Genomic DNA, 16,904 nt, shown 5'->3' on the forward strand with positions numbered 1-16,904 from the left:
CAACTTACCTTATCACATAAAGTATGGGGAAAAATGGTCTCTGCTCTCTAAGCCAAGAGATGAATGCTATTATTCTGGCAGATTCTGGTGTATCAAGTTCTGGAAGGTCTGTCTGTTAAACAAAGCCCAGCAATATCCAACTTACTTGAGTCACATATCTAAAGCATCATTTACGGTGCTTCTCAAATTTTATCATGTATATGAATCCCCTGGAGATCTTAACCAACTGAGCCATCCAGGCACCCCTAATTCTAACTTTAAAATAGAAAATTATCCAAACAAATGCTATAGAGCTTAACAAATGCTTCCTCATGGGTCATTTCAGTTATTCCTCCATAAGCAAGAACATTCTTAATTTACAAATGAGGCTATTAGTGACTTGTCCATGATTACAGAGCTGGTGACAAAGTTCATTATTACTTTCTTCAATAATATATATTAATCCAACTGACGCTAATCACAAATCATTAGCTTATTTGGCAATTAGATCAGTTCTTACTCCAAATCAGTGGTTAAAAGGACCCTGCCAAAGACCAATGAAATGGTCCTGTGAGTCTACCACAATCACAATTACGATAAAACAGTCTTACCATAATCTGTGGAACTAATGCATAGTTTTGAACTCCTAGAACCTGGCTGAGAAAATTTTGTCCACAATTTTTTCCAACCCAAAGCATCAGTACCTGGGAAGAGGAAAAAAATCATTTTGAGACGTGCGTAACAGTGAACTGCTGACTCACCTTTACCACTGAGTATGTTCTAAAAGATCAAAATGATGAGTATGTTTAGTGAGATTATACAGTCTTCAACTGAATAATAATTACTTTTTTCCATGATGAGACATTTATGCTTATCATGAAAAAAGGCTATGGAGGGAGATGGTGGCTCCTACAAAAATGTATAGATTAAATAGCACATCATCTGTTCAGAAAAAGATTAAAGGGAATGAAGATACAGCAGTATGCAGAGGCAAGGATCCAGATTAGTCAGACTACTCACAGAGCCTGCATCCATGAGGAAAGCTCCATCCCTGCTCAACTTCTCCACAGAAAGCTGAAGAATAGGTGGCTGAGGTATGGTGCGATCGTTGATGTTGAGTGCTCCCTGAGGAATTAAGCAAAAAAATTAAAGGTTTTAGACTTCATTTATTTGAGAGAGAGAAGAGGGGCAGAGGGAAAGGGAGAGAGAATCTCAAGCAGACTCTCCATTCAGCATGGAGTCCGATGTGGGACTCGATCCCACAACCATGAGATCATGACCCAAGCCAAAATCAAGAGTCAGAGGCTTAACCAACTGAGCTACCCAGGTGCCCCAAAAAAGTTACAGCTTTTCAATACAACTTAAGAACAAAATACCCCAATAATTAGACAGCAACAGCTGACAAGATGGGTTCCCTCATGTCAAGGGAAATAAAACTAAACTTTTTATCAGACCAAATGCCATGGGGAACAAAACCAGACAACATGGCTTGAGGTAGCAAGCACACACAAAATTCAGCAGAATTTGCAGACCCCCGCCACACATCTTTTCAGGCTGTTGCCAGATCCTGAAGCTGCTATGAGAAGTATGAAAATGTATCCAGCCTGTCACTCTGCTCCTAAAGTTGCAATTTGGGACCTCAGGCTGACCAGCCCTTAATAAGGACACAGAACTTGTGCCTATTCAAACTCGAGCTCAAACCTTCGCCTTCAGAGCAGACTTCTGGTTTGTAAACTCTATAGCACTAAAGCTTTCCCTTGCCTCTGACCAAATCTTTGCATTCCAAGAATTTTTGTTGACATGGTAATAGGCAGTCACAATTAAAAAAAATTTTTTTAATGTTACTTCCAAGACTTTGAAACTTAGCTAAATCACAGTTATTCATATTTAAATATAAAGAAGATGAAGAAATATTTATTGCTCATCTAAACAAACCCATTTTGAATCCCAATAAATCCAAATTAACTTCTGATCTTAACTATTATTTAAAAAATATAATAAATGCAACCAATACCTATGTATCCTGAACAGAAAAATGACTTCAGAGAGAACCAAATGAAGTCTGGAATTTAGTTAATAAATAATGGCTAACTGTGTGACTTAGGTTATGTGTACATGTGCGGGAGGAATAAAAGCCTAATGCAAATGAGATTCTAATAGTTCTATTAAGTTTGACATTAATTTATTAAGGTCAGAAATGTAAATTTCTCATTTATAATGGATACTACTATTCTCTGAAAACACACATACACCTTTAAATATTCATAACTATTAATTTTTGACCAAAAACATTTTGAGTACTTAAACTAAGGTGCTTGATTAAACCTTACCTAAAGGAGAAGTAAATAAAATACTGATCTATCAAGGGGTATGCCCCCTCCAGCGTAAGGATTTAGCTTTAAAGAGGGAGTATTAATCACACTACCTTAAGACCTCTTACCTGAAGGCATGTGGGAACCACCACAAAGAATATGCAGACTCAAGAGAGCAATTCAGAAATTTCCCCTAAAGACTTGTTTGTTTGTTTGTTTGCTTCCCAAAGATTTTATTTATTTATTTGACAGAGAGACAGAGACAGCACAAGTAAGCAGAGCCACAGGCAGGGGGAGAGAGAGAAGCAGGCCCTCCGCGGAGCAGGGATCCCAATGCGGGGCTCGATCCCAGGACCCTGGAATCATGACCTGAGCCGATGGCAGGCGCTCAATGAACTAAGCCACCCAGGCACCCTCCCTAAAGGCTTTCTAACGTGAAAGAAAAAAAGAATCTTGTCTTTCTCTGGTGGGAAAGAAGATAAGCGATCAGTGGCTCTGTTTTCTAGTCTCCTAGCAAAGACCCATAAGAAAGAATGAAGAAATAAAGGGGCAAATAATATTACAATTTAAATATTTTTTCTTTGGGGCGCCTGGGTGACTCAGTTGTTAAGCAGCTGCCTTTGGCTCAGGTCATGATTCTGGGAGTTCTGGGATCAAGCCCCATATCTGGCTTCCTGCTCAGCGGGGAATCTGCTTTTTGCTCTGCCCTTCCCCACTATGACCCCCCATGCATGCTCTCTGTAAAATGAAAAAATAATCTTTAGAAAACAACAAAAACAACAAAACTTTCCTCATTTCTACAACGGACTCAGAATAATTAAGTCGTTAAAACTCCAAGAAATAGCCACTAAAAAAGTAATCAATCTTACCTCATCTGAGAGATTGTCAACTCTATACAAACTGGGATGAGTTGTGAGCATAAGGTAAACCAAGGGCTGATTTTTCACCTGACACATGGCAAAAATGCGTTCATCTAGACGTGCATTTGTCCCAGTCTGAAATGATTTCTGTAACAAAACACCACCCCCCATAAAAAAGGGGGGATTTAATAATAAATATAAACAAAGCTTTGCAAATATCAGATGTTAAAAGAATATCTTCAGACAGAACTAGCAAATTTATTGTTAATTATTCTTTTAATGGATTCTGTTAAGTATCTTTTAAAAAGTCATACATCTATTAAATTATGGCTACACTGCCACCTGAAAGAAACTAATTACATGACCACTGCAAAGTCATTAGGTCTCTCTGGTGTTTCCTAATCACTGAACTAGATCTAAATATTCTATCTGCCATAGAGGGATAGTGATATAGAAATCTAAATAATACCATGAGAAGAATAAACTTAAACTGCAGATGATAAAATAAAAACATACACGAAGGACTAAAGATCTGTGTTTCATAAATGTTAGGAGATGACTAATGGTGGTTAACTATCCTTGTTTCTCCCATAGTTAGAGAAATTAAACAACACAATACAGGTTAAAAATCAACCAGAAAAATAGTAATAGAAATGAGGATGTTAATTAGCAGAATAAAAGTAGTAAATAGTAAGTTTTACTGATGTTTAAGTACTGAGTTTTAACTGATATATTAGCTTCATGGAGAGTATTAGAAGTTTTGGGGTAGGGTTTCAAGCATTCCTGGGGCTCCTGGCTGGCTCAGTAGGTACAGCATGCAACTCTCGATTGTGAGGTTGTGAGTTCCAGCCCCAGAGTGGGTGCAGAGGTTACTTAAAAGAAGTAAAATCTTAAAAAAAAAAAATTGTAAGCATTCCTACTGATAGAAAGTTGTAGAAACAGGCAAAGAGCTAGCAGCAATGAGATGATGTATTAAAACAAGTGGAAGTGCTATAAATAAAGATTGGAAAAGGCTCTTAAGTTTTTTGTTTATTTGTTTTAATAATCTCTACTTCCAAAATGGGGCTTGAACTGATAACCTGGCATGCTCTACTGAAGGAGCCAGAATCAGGCCCCAAGGCTCTTAAGATTTCTTTTTAAGTAAAAAAAAAAAAAGATTTATTTTTAAGTAAGCTCTGCACTCAACATGGGGCTCAAACCCATAACCCTGAGATCAAGAGTTGCATGCTCTACCAACTAAACTAGCCAGGTGCCCCAAGATCTTTTAAATTAGTATGTTAACAGTCATTAAGAAAGAAAAAAGAATATTATGAGAAATGGAAGAAGGAAAGTTTATTTATTCATTCAATAACTATTTACTGATAGTCCATTGTGTACTAAGAATTGTTCTTCTAGGTGATGGGACAATGTGGTAACTTTTCAAAAAAGATAAAAATCCTTGCCCTCACGGACAAAAAATCCTAGTAAGGGAAAAATAAATAATAAATAAGCAAAATATTGATATGTTAGTGTTAAAAACTATGGAGAAAAGGGAGGGAAGAGAAGTAAAGAATGTAGGTTAGGAACATTAGGTAAAGAAGTAAAGAATATAGGTTAGAACACTGCACACTGAATGGGGAGATCGGGAAAGGCAGGCCTCAGTAAAAGGACAACATTTAACAAAAGACCTAAAGAGGGAAAAGCTCAGATTTTTAAGTATTAAAATTTAAGCATTTATGTAATTTCTATGCATTTATATTATATTCAGAAGTGGGAATACATAATTTGAGTTAAAGAAGCTAGAAGTTGATCCAAAAGCCATTCTGTTAGGATGAGTGGGTTGCCCTTTTTCCCTAGAAGAGATGACATACACCAGACAAGTCAATCCTGGAGTTCAGAAAAATATACAAATTGACAATTTTTGTAGTTTCCATCAATTTTGGAATCTGGGATGCTCTCCCAGGTGATTTATTAACATGAGCTTTTTGATAAAATTTAATTGATAGATTTAAGAATTTATAATATATATTTAAAATTAATAAACTTCACACCTTAAGTATACAAGCTTGGACATTTTATTTTGGATACTGGAAAAATAAGCCTCCTCTACCTACCAGCAGTAGGGGCAAAGGGCAGGCAAAGAAGACAAGCAATTAATATCCAATAAAAAACTTTACAAGACCATAGAAGGAAAGGCAACTGCCAGAGAGGTAACATTTAAACTCAAACACAGGAATAGGAAAGTATAATGCAGGTCATGGAAATAGGTGCACATGTATGAGAGGGAAAATATAAGATTAAGTAGTAGTATGTGGGTGAAATGCTGGACAGAGCAGGACAGAAGAGTTTTATGTTATGTGTGACTTCTTATATGAGCAATAAAACATATAGCTCTTGTTCTGGAAAACTGAAAAACTGATCATTGACATCTCTGATAATGTCAATGAATACTTGGTGAACATCTCTTACATCTCTTACATATGGCACATGCTTTAAATCACTATCTTATGAATTTATTAGGTGACAAATTCTTTCAAGGTTCAAGTAAGAGTCAAAGTCACTGTCCTCAGAAAACTTTAATGTCTTAAAGTAATACATACAGTGTTTAGTGGCTCACAGGATAAAAATTTGGGCTACTGACATTTTCACTGTTTTAGTTTCTGGTTTTGATTCTCTTACCTGTTTAAGGAGAGCCAACACAAAGAGTGGGAAAAGCCGCAAAGAAAAAGGAACCATGAGTCCAGGCTGCTGGTTACTTAGAACTGAAGAACGATAAGCTGAAAGAGAGTCTATGACAGCATTCACTAGGGCATCCCGAGCATCACTCAAACTGGCAGTCACAGACCTGTCAACAGCTAACAGAGACAGAGGTAGGGACAAACAAGAGAAAAAAGAGAAATTTAGCTACCCCACTGTTAAGGATAGAAGAGATGTAATTTTTTTGATTATATAAATTCTCTCTCCAACTTATTACATAGATAAGCAGCCAAGGAAAGCATTAAAAGCACATAGTTTGAAAAATCAAACCAAATTCCCCTGAAATGGGTCTCTATTTCCTAGCTGTATGACAATATGGCAAGGAATCTAACCTTCATGAGCTTATCTATAAAATGGGAAAACTGTACCTTGCTGGATCTAAGATGTTATTAATTATAATCTACCATCTTATGTTATATAACACAGAGAAAGAAAAAACTCTGTAACTAAACATACATTCTCTCTTCACAGAGAATTTTATATTTATTGAAAGAGCTCTCAGGGAGCTACTCAGATGATTCTTATCATCGGTCATGCCACTGTTCATATGCATTTCTGTATACTTGAAAAAAATGTTTCCAAAAAAATTTTTTTTAAATACTAAAAGAACTATTTTTTTTTAAGATTTTTATTTATTTATTTGACAGAGAGAGATCACAAGTAGGCAGAGAGGCAGACAGAGGGAGAAGGGGAAGCAGGCTCCCCACCGAGCAGGGAGCCCGATGCGGGGCTTGATCCCAGGACCCCAAGACCATGACCTGAGCCGAAGGCAGAGGTTTAACCCACTGAGCCATCCAGGCGCCCCCTAAAAGAACTGTTATTGTTTTGAAGACTTCTCAAACTTGAACTAAACTCAATTCATGCGGTCTCAAGAATACAATCAATAGAGTAATGATATTAACTGCTATAACCAAATTTGTACATAGCCAAGAAAGAAGACCACTGTTACCTGGTCAACAGCAACTCTTTTTTTTTTTTTTTTTTAAAGTGAGCTCCACACCAAGTTTGGAGTTCAACAAGGGGCTTGAACTCATGACCCTGTGATCAAGACCTGTGCTGAGACCAAGAGATGGATCCTTGACAGACTGACCCCACCCAGGAACCCCAAGAGTAACTCTTTTTTTTTTTTTTAAAGATTTTATTTATTTATTTGACAGAGAGAGATCACAGTAGACAGAGAGGCAGGCAGAGAGAGAGGGAGAGAGGGAAGCAGGCTCCCTGCTGAGCAGAGAGCCCGATGCGGGACTCGATCCCAGGACCCTGAGATCATGAGCCGAAGGCAGCGGCTTAACCCACTGAGCCACCCAGGCGCCCCACCCCAAGAGTAACTCTTAAGACTTCAATTGAAGACTTCTTGATTTAAGGTTTTGATAAAATGTGAAAAAAGGTACATACTGGGATAAAGGAAATTTAGTAATAAAATTAATATTTGTGAAGCAAATTGTGAAAAATTTTTAAATCTACAAATACTGCCTGAATTATAGTTCTTGTTGATGATAATAAAGATAATAAGAATGACCATATGATTACTAAAAAGTATTAGTTCAACAAAAAATAAAGGTAGTGATCCTCATATTCTTAGGTCAAGACCTTTAACCTTCAACAGCATGTGAGACTAAAACAGGGTTGGATTCTTTATCAGGCTTCATTAAAGAAAAAAATTTCCCAATAGGAAATGTGACAAAATGAGTAATTATTCCTAATATTGACAGATCTGAGTGTGAAGCAAATGGATGCAATGGCATCTTTCCTGAAGGAGAAAAAAATTAAGAATCAAAATGATGTTAAGCTCTATGTATTTGAAAAAGACCCAAAAAGGCAACTATATCTGATATGGAAGTAAAGAAGTGAAGGTATCAGTAAATTTTCTTCTAGCTCATGTGATCTGGCCAAGGCTGCAAACTTATCTGTGAGAGTAAATTGGTTTTTACTCCTGAATTCCAAGACTCCAAGACTAAAGATCTTTACAATTCAAAGTCTCTTGTAATCCAGGTTATAGAACTCATTAAAAAGCTATTAACCACTAGTAAAATTGAACATTAACTAAAATATGATATTTAAGCCCATCGTAGGCAGATTACGAGATACAAAGCAGTTTAGTAGCTGCCTAAAACCAATGAGGGAAGGAGGAAGGAGTAGTGGGCCGTAACTACTGATGGCCATGAGGTTCTTTTTGGGGTGATAAAATGTTCTAAAATCAGGTTGAGATGAGGGCCACGCCATTCTGTAAACATACTATAAACAGTGGGATTGTGTTAGGTAAAATGGGTTATGTGAAGTGGTATATAAATTATATCCCAATAAAGCTCTTAAGATTTTTTTAAAAATAGGGGCGCCTGGGTGGCTCAGTGGGTTAAAGCCTCTGCCTTCAGCTCAGGTCATGATCCCAGGGTCCTGGGATCGAGCCCCACATCAGGCTCTCTGCTCAGCGGGGAGCCTGCTTCCCCCTCTATCTCTGCCTGCCTCTCTGCCTGCTTGTGATCTCTCTCTGTGTCAAATAAATAAATAAAATCTTTTAAAAAAAAATTTTTTTTTTAAAATAAGGTTACCTGCAAGAGATCCTTTCATTCAAGTAGTTACCTAGGAGGCATACAGAAGTTTTAAAACACTGAAACCTTTAAAGGTACTTAAAGGAAAAAAAAAAACTAAGTGGATTTTTCTAATGTTATTATATTTGTGAAATATTTTCAATAGCTGATAATGATTCTTACCCATATTGGCCAATAACCCTGAAATTGCTTGAACATCAGCTCCAAGAAAGACTTCATTCAGAGTTGAAACTACAGGCAAACACAAAGTATGAACACGAATTCTTCTTTCACCTTTGCGGAAAAGACAAAAATGATAGTAAGGCCACAACTATATCAAAGAATTTGTATTTTCTTGGAATCACTTCTTTTTAATTTAGAACCAAAAAGGGTTATTCAGTGTGCAGAGATAGTATCAAAACTTTAAAAATAAACAAAAAGAAACAAACTTCAGAGTTTTCTTCATTAAAGATGTTATTTAATTGAGAGAGAGATTGGGATCACGAGCGGTGGGGGGAGGGAAGGGCAGAGGAAGAAGCAGACTCCCCATTTATCACGGAGCCTGATGCAGGACTCAATCCTAGAACCCTGGGATCATGACCTGAGCCAAAAGCAGACGCTTAACTGACTGAGCCACCCAGGTGCCCTCTTATTTTTTCACTACAAAATTCTTCTTGTTTGGGGCATCTGACTGGCTCAGTTGGTTAAACATCTGCCCTGAGATAATAAGGCTCAGGGTCATGATCCTGGCATCCTGGGATCAAGCCCTGGTTCAGGTTTCCTGCTCAGTGGGGAGTCTGCTTCTCCATCTCCCTCTGCCCCTCCCCTCCACTTGTGCTCCTTCTCTCTCTTTCCCTTTCAAATAAATAAAAATTTTTTAAAAATTCTTTTTGTTCAAGTTACAATTGAAAAGGGATCATAATCAAATGGTGGTAACATGTTAGCTTAAAAATCTCTTTTCTGAATCTTTTGGTTATTTTATCTTTTTTATTAATACAAATTTTGAATTACATACATTGTATATATGAATTACATACATACATGAATACATACATAATGACAACATTACTTCCATACGTGTTCTAGAGTCTGTTTTGACATTTAAAGTCCAAAGAAATTTTATACTTTCCTCTTTAATCACAGAAAAAACTTTTTATTTAATTTTTTCAGTGTTCCAAGATTGTTTATTCACCACACCCAGCAGAAAAAACTTTTTTAAAAAATCAATTAATACAATTATTTTCTCTTTAGTAATTACCCACAATAAAAATCAATTAAATACAGAAAAACAAAAACTTTTTAATAACCATCGAATATCAGGTATCATGTCAACCTTTTAAAAATTTCTAACCAGTGCTCGCTTCGGCAGCACATATACTAAAATTGGAACGATACAGAGAAGATTAGCATGGCCCCTGCGCAAGGATGACACGCAAATTCGTGAAGCGTTCCATATTTTTAAGAAAAAATGAAAAGATGGGATTGGGAGGGAGACAAACCATAAAAGACTCAATCTCAAGAAACAGACTGAGGGTTGCGGGGGGGAGGGGGGACGGGAGAGGGTGGTGGGGAAATGGACATTGGGGAGGGTATGGGCTATGATGAGTGCTGTGAAATGTGTAAACCTGACGATTCACAGACCTGTACCCCTGGGGATAAAAATACATTATATGTTTATTAAAATAAAAAAATTTATTAATAAAAAAAAATAAAATAAATAAAAATTTCTAACCAGTAAAACCTTGAACACTAATGAAACAGAGCAAGTAAAAAAAACTAGAGATGATATTCATACTACAACCTGTACTGATACATGAAGAATGATGAAAATGTACATATGAGGAGCTCATTAAATTACTTTTAAAAAGGAGAAATATCTGCAAAAAAGGGTAACACTGTTTAGAGTTTCTATTCTAGCCAAAAACAGTGAGAGTTAAAGGAAAACAGTTACAATAATTAGCCTATCAGCAACAACAAATAAACATACAGAGAGACATGCAGAGACATACACACACACAAAATCAGAGGCTGAAATGGAAAGGGCACTTGATGGGACCATGAACTGGTGAAATCGTTATGAAAAACAATCTGACAATACTAAGATTTTTCTAAACAGTCAGCCTGACACTAAGTAGACTCTCAGTAAATATCTGTTAAAAACAATGGCTAAGGGGACACCTGGGTGGCTCAGTGGGTTAAGCCTCTGCCTTCTGCTCAGGTCATGATCTCAGGGTCTTGGGATCGAGCCCCGCATCGGACTCTCTGCTCAGCGGGGAACCTGCTTCCTTCTCTCTCTCTGCCTGCCTCTCTGCCTACTTGTGATCTCTGTCTGTCAAATAAATAAATAAAATCTTTAAAAAAAATGGCTAAGGAAAATAAATACAACACATCTTCGCTTTACCAGGAATAGCAACAAAGCTCTTAAGATGAGAAATACTCTTCTGGCTTAATAGAAGTGAGCATCTCCAAAGGAGAGGGCATTTATTATAAGGCAAAGAATACATGACCAAATAAAAAAATTTACCATTGCCACAACACAGTGAATTTATAGTTAATTACACTGGATTGTAATCTTAAAAATCTGTTAAAAGTGTAGATCTCATGTTATATGTCTTTGCCACAATAAAAACAAACAAACAAAACCAATTTACCTTTGCTGGATGTATACAAGAGTGCAGACTGAAAGGAAACCAACTGAGTGTCAGTAAGACTCTCTTCCACAGACATCTGTACTGCATACCCAGCATCTGGGTTTACATTAGGCAAAGACAGTAAGTCTGTTGACCGAACAAAGAAGTTCCCATGGAAAGTATGAATGGAAAGACCTAGAAGAGAAAATTTTATCAAGATGATTTACATAAGGCAATATATAGATACTTACATTTTATCTTTGTCACCTATCAGACTGACAGAGTAAATTAAAAAGTTTAGTTGTGGAGCGGGGGAGAAAGTTTAGTTTTGGGCGCCTGGTTGCCTCAGTTGGTTAAGGGTCTGCCTTCCCCTAGGATGATGATCTCACGGTCCTGGGATCCAGCCCTGTGTTGGGTTCCCTGTTCAGCAGGAAGGCTGTTTCTCCCTCTCCCTCTGTGAATGCTATCTCTCTCACTCTTGCTCTCTCTCAAATAAATAAATAAAATCTTTTTTTTAAAAAATATTTTATTTATTTATTTGACAGACAGAGATCACAAGTAGGCAGAGAGGCAGGCAGAGAGGGGGAAGGGAAGCAGGCTCCCTGCCGAGCAGAGAGCCCGATGCGGGGCTCGATCCCAGGACCCTGGAATCATGACCTGAGCTGAAAGCAGAGGCTTTAACTCACTGAGCCACCCAGGTGCCCCAATAAATAAAATTTTTTTTAAGATTTTTTTTAAAGGGTGGGGGGAAGTTTAGATGTGAGGGGTGCCTGGGTGGCTCAGTCAGTTAAGTATCCAACTCTTAATCTCAGCTCAGCTCTTGATCTGAGAGTTGTGAGTTCAAGCCCCTCACTGGGCCCTATGCTGGGTGTACAGCCTACTTAAAAAAAAAAGTTTGCGGGGTGCCTGGGTGGCTCAGTGGGTTAAAGCCTCTGCTTTCAGCTCAGGTCATGATCCCAGGGTCCTGGGATCGAGCCCCACATCGGGCTCTCTGCTCCATGGAGAGCCTGCTTTCTCCTCTCTCTCTGACTGCTTCTCTGCCTACTTGTGATCTCTGTCAAATAAATAAATAAAATCTTAAAAAAAAAAGTTTTCATGTAATATTGTGATTTATAATAAGAAATAGGTACTTGATCTTCACTCATTGCCAGCACAGAACTCCTAAACTCTTAGGACGATCTAAGTGATGAAATTCACAAAGGTATCTTCTGCTATGTTGATGGAGTGATCTTTGATAAGCACCTATGTAACTAAAGGATGGGGGCTGGTTACCAGAGGACCCAACCATGTAATCAGAAGGTTGGAAATTACAGTCCAACCTGTCCCCCACCAATAACCTTTGGGGAGGGGATAGGAACTGGAGGTGGAGTCAGTCATCAATGGCCAATAACTTAATCAGCCACAACTATGTAAAGAAGCCTTCATAAAAACCCAGTAGGAGAGGTCCTTTGGAAAGCTTCCAGATTGGTGAACACACAGAGATTTGGGGAGAGTGGAGTGCTCAGAGAGAACATGGAAGCTGCAGAAGCTCCATGCCCTTTCCCTTTCTCTATACCTTCCCCTATACATGTTTTCCATCTGACTGTTCCTGAGTTACATCCTTCTATAATAAACCAGTAATCTAGAAAGTAAAATGTTTCTCTGATTTCTATAAGCTTCTCTGGCAAATTAATTGAACCCAAAGAGGGGGTAGCAGGAACCTCCAATCTATAGCCAGCCAATCAGAGCACAAGAACCAGAAACAGAAAGCTAGTTGGTAACTAACTGGTGACGAGTGACATTACTACCTGAGTTGTTTGGAGATGTGGCAACCTTATAGAAGTATTTGATACCTTACATATTACAAAGGCTTTATTGTCAGCTGTTTTACTCAACCGTTTTTTCTTTTTATTACAGTGACAGATAATAGAGAACTTCATTTGACACATGGTTTGACGGAAAGATTTCAACATCTATCTAGTGGACAGGTCCATGGATCCTTATATATTGATATCTTTTTTTTTTTTTTTTTTTTTTTGGCTATTTCATAGAAGAAACAGGCACCTGATAGGAACAATTTCCTAGGACCCTGGGATCATGACCTGAGCCGAAGGCAGAGGCTTTTAACCCACTGAGCCACCCAGGCGCCCCCAATGTTTTAAAAATGAGAGATATAGGGGCACCTGGGTGGCTCAGTGGTTTAAGTGTCAGCCTTCGGCTCAGGTCGTGATCCTAGGGTCCTGGGATCGAGCCCCACATCGGGCTCTCTGCTCGGCGGGGAGCCTGCTTCCCCCTCTCTCTCTGTCTGCCTCTCTGCCTACTTGTGATCTCTGTCCGTCAAATAAATAAAATTAAAAAAAAATAAATAAATAAAAATGAGAGATATAATTCACATACCATAAAAATCACACATACAGCGTACAATTCAGTGGCTTTCAGTACATTCAAAATAGTTTCTATTTTCTGGGGTGCCTGGGTGGCTCAGTGGGTTAAGTCTTTACCTTCAGCTCATATCATGATCCCAGGGTCCTAGGATCGAGCCCTGTACTGGGCTCACTGCTTAGTGGGGAGCCTGCTTCTCCCTCTCCTGCTCCCTTGCTTGTGCGCTATCAAATAAATAAAAAAAATCTTTAAAAAAAAAAAGTTTCTATTTTCTTTTATAATGCTTCTTCAGATTCTTTTCTTTTTTTTAAGTAGGCTCCACGCCCAATGTGGGACTTGAACTCATAACCCTGAGATCAAGAGTTGCATGCTCTAGCAACTAAGCCAGCCAGGTACCTCTCTTCCCTATTCTTAATTTCATATTCCATTAGTTTAAGTAAAATCTCTTATAAAATGAACTTTTTTTTTAAGATGTATGTATGTATTTATATATTTATTTGACAGAGAGAGAGAGAGATCACAAGTTGGCAGAGAGGCAGGCAGAGAGAGGGGGAAGCAGGCTCCCTGCTGAGCAGAGAGCCCAATGTGGGGCTTGATCCCAGGACCCTGAGACCATTACCTGAGCCACTGAGCCACCCAGGCACCCCTTCTTATGAAGCAAACCTTATGAAATAACGTTAGCTGAAAATGTTTATTTACTGATATCAAAAGCAACACATCTATGTAAGTGTGAAAAAAATGCCCCCACCTTTCGTACACCGAATCCTCATGACTGCCTCAAAGCCAATCTTTCGAGTGAGGTATCTCTGTAGTTCCTTCTGTAATTTCTGTACTTGTACTGGGTTCTGCTGATGGTGGTAAGAAGGATAGTAATAGACACTACCTGCTGAATACCGAGAAATACAACCTGGAAGAAAACACATACTTTTTAAAAATTCTGTAATTAACTATTATTGCATGAAAAAACTACTGGTGTTTGAATCAATCTTGCCTCAGCCTCCCAAAGTATTATCAAAAAAATAGTATTTCATCCTTTTAAATAGCAGTATAAAATCTCTCTATTATAAACATTCAGAAATATATAAATAAATGTTTGAAGACCAAAGGTTTATAACAGACTGATTAACTCTCTCAAAGGAATAAAAATGCCTTCACTTTGTCCTTTATTTAGAGTATCATCATATAAATGTCATTTTCACATTCATTTGAGAAAAATAATCATGAGGAAGAACTCACCCAGAGAAGCCAAGTCAGAATACTGTCCACTGAGAAGGAATAAGTCCACGGCTACCTGCTGACCAGAACAATCTAAGGCTAATTTCTTATAAAAGTCAGTGGATGGTGTCAAGTGAATCTCCTGTTAATAATAAATAACAAGAAAGAAAAAATTTTTAATTATTAAATTGTCATAAAATTTTAAAACCTATCTCTTGGTGTGTGTGTGTGTGTGTGTGTGTGTGTGTATATATATATATATATATATATATATATATAAACCTATTTCTTGGTATATATATATACCAAGATGTTAACAATTATCCTTGGGCATGCTAAAAATACTTTCTTTTCAGTTCTTCGTTTTCTCAGTAAAAAACATGTACTGCTTAAGGATTTTCTATTTTCTACTTTTAAAAAGAAATACATCTATTACGCTAATTTCAATAATCTGTTAAATGCTTAGAATGCTGGAAAGTGTTCTAAACAATTCATGTGTAATATCTATGTAGATCTTTGAACTATTATAAAAAGCAAGTACTATAATTATTTCACTTTATAAATAAACATAAGGAAACAGAAGGGCAAAGAAATTAATTCTTCAAGCTCATACATCTAAAAAGCAGTTGAGAGATGGCTGGGTGGCTCAGTCAGTTAAGCACCTGTCTTTGGTTCAGGTCATGATCCCAAGGTCCTGGGATCGAGCCCCACATCGGGCTCCCTGCACAGCAGAGAGCCTGTTTCTCCTTCTGCCTGCTGCTCCCCCTGTTTGTGCTCTCTATCACAAATAAATAAAATCTTTTAAAAAATAGTAGTAAAAATGATAAAACAAAAAGCAGAATTTAGACAGACTGACCCCAGGACTGACACCACCATCGTTACAGTATACAGCAACTCTCATCATCTTTTGAACAATACACACCTCAAACCAAGTTTATATACACAAAGTGCTCAAAAGCAATCCATGGCAGTCAATAAGGCAGACTACTTTTTAGCGGTCACCCACATTCTACTTTGTTCCTAAAAGGTATATTCTTTAGACTGCCAGAATTTCTTATTAAAGGCAGGCTGCACTGCTAGCGGCCTGCTAAAGATCCAAAAATAAGAGTGAATCAAGTGGTAAGTGTAACAAAATAGAAATTTCGACATAAAAGAGAAATGCTTTGTCTCTTTTCTTATACTCCCTCCTCTCCACAACTGAAAAATAAATGAACAGGCTTTGTGGTCAAGGGACAGAGCAGAGTGCCAGAATATATGGTAACATACATTTGATGATTTTCTAACCTTAGCAGATGACCTTTGGTTGGGCTCCTCTCGTGGTCTCAGGGCTCCCACTCCAAGAGTAGGAAGTTGTGTTTGAAAGACAGACATTCGACCACCAGTTGGGGACATCAGCTTAAAGGCAGCCTGAAGTGCAGGACCCAAGGCACTCTGGGTTTCCAGGGTCTTGGTGAACATTTGTGGCAAAGTTTTCAGTAAATCTTGAACAAGCTTGTAAAATAAAGCAAGAAAACTCAAAGATGTTAACAATTAAAAACTTCTTCCACAAAAGTCAATAACTAATACAGTAGACAAGACACTGAGTCATGATGATGGTCAGAGAATCTACAGACAGTACAGTAAACAATGAAGTTGGCCAAATGACAAGAAAGCCATTTTAAGTCAACATTATAAATTGGCAAGCAAGACAAATCAAAATTGGGGCCTTACAGTTCTTGCACATGCAGTAGTCCAGCAAGACTATAAGTCCAAAATGTATCCAAAAGAACCATCACAGTTTAGATTTGATTTCTTTTAATGCCATCAAACACGGCCTTCTCAATCACCTCTACACACTTTATTCTTTTCAGTTCCAAAGCGATTTAACTCTTCCCTATTGAAAAGTCTAAGATAGCCAGTAAATTTTCCAACTAGTAATACCACTACAAAAGAAAAACAAAATGAAAAACTACTACCTATTCAGGTTAGGTTGTACAAATAAGGAGAGTTAAAGGGAAAAAAAGTACTTCACACTATGGTGAAGTGACTGTTGCCAACAGCTGAGACCATAGACTTGCTAGTTAAAATGTTACCCCTACGGCATATATGCATGTACAGGGTAGACAACATCCCCCCTTCAGACACATTCTGTTCACCTCTCACTGTATTATGTCATGGCAATTTCCAGGCAGGGAATAAGTTTCTTCTGAACTGACCCCAATGACACTCTGTGAATCAGAAAAGCAAAGGGCACTGAAAGCAGCCTAGCTAAAGTGCTTCTACGTAGTGACCAGAAGCTTATCT

At 37.8% G+C, this 16,904-nt stretch overlaps 1 protein-coding gene across 3 annotated transcripts in view; it reads right to left on the reverse strand.

Annotated features, from left to right (window-relative positions):
- Nucleotides 1-16,904, reverse strand: part of SEC24A (SEC24 homolog A, COPII coat complex component) — a 64,518-nt gene that overhangs the window by 3,212 nt on the left and 44,402 nt on the right. For all 3 annotated transcript variants that reach the window (XM_080803703.1, XM_080803702.1, XM_080803701.1), the window contains 10 exons: nt 15,906-16,112; nt 14,643-14,763; nt 14,155-14,313; nt 11,067-11,240; nt 8,599-8,709; nt 5,810-5,985; nt 3,161-3,298; nt 1,000-1,104; nt 591-683; nt 9-112 (listed from right to left, as the gene is read on the reverse strand). In XM_080803703.1, coding sequence (XP_080659829.1) covers nt 9-112; nt 591-683; nt 1,000-1,104; nt 3,161-3,298; nt 5,810-5,985; nt 8,599-8,709; nt 11,067-11,240; nt 14,155-14,313; nt 14,643-14,763; nt 15,906-16,112 — 1,388 coding nt within the window. The remainder of the gene's footprint in view (nt 1-8; nt 113-590; nt 684-999; nt 1,105-3,160; nt 3,299-5,809; nt 5,986-8,598; nt 8,710-11,066; nt 11,241-14,154; nt 14,314-14,642; nt 14,764-15,905; nt 16,113-16,904) is intronic.

The sequence above is a fragment of the Martes martes genome (assembly GCF_963455335.1).
Source record: "Martes martes genome assembly, chromosome: 5".
NCBI lineage: Eukaryota > Metazoa > Chordata > Mammalia > Carnivora > Mustelidae > Martes > Martes martes.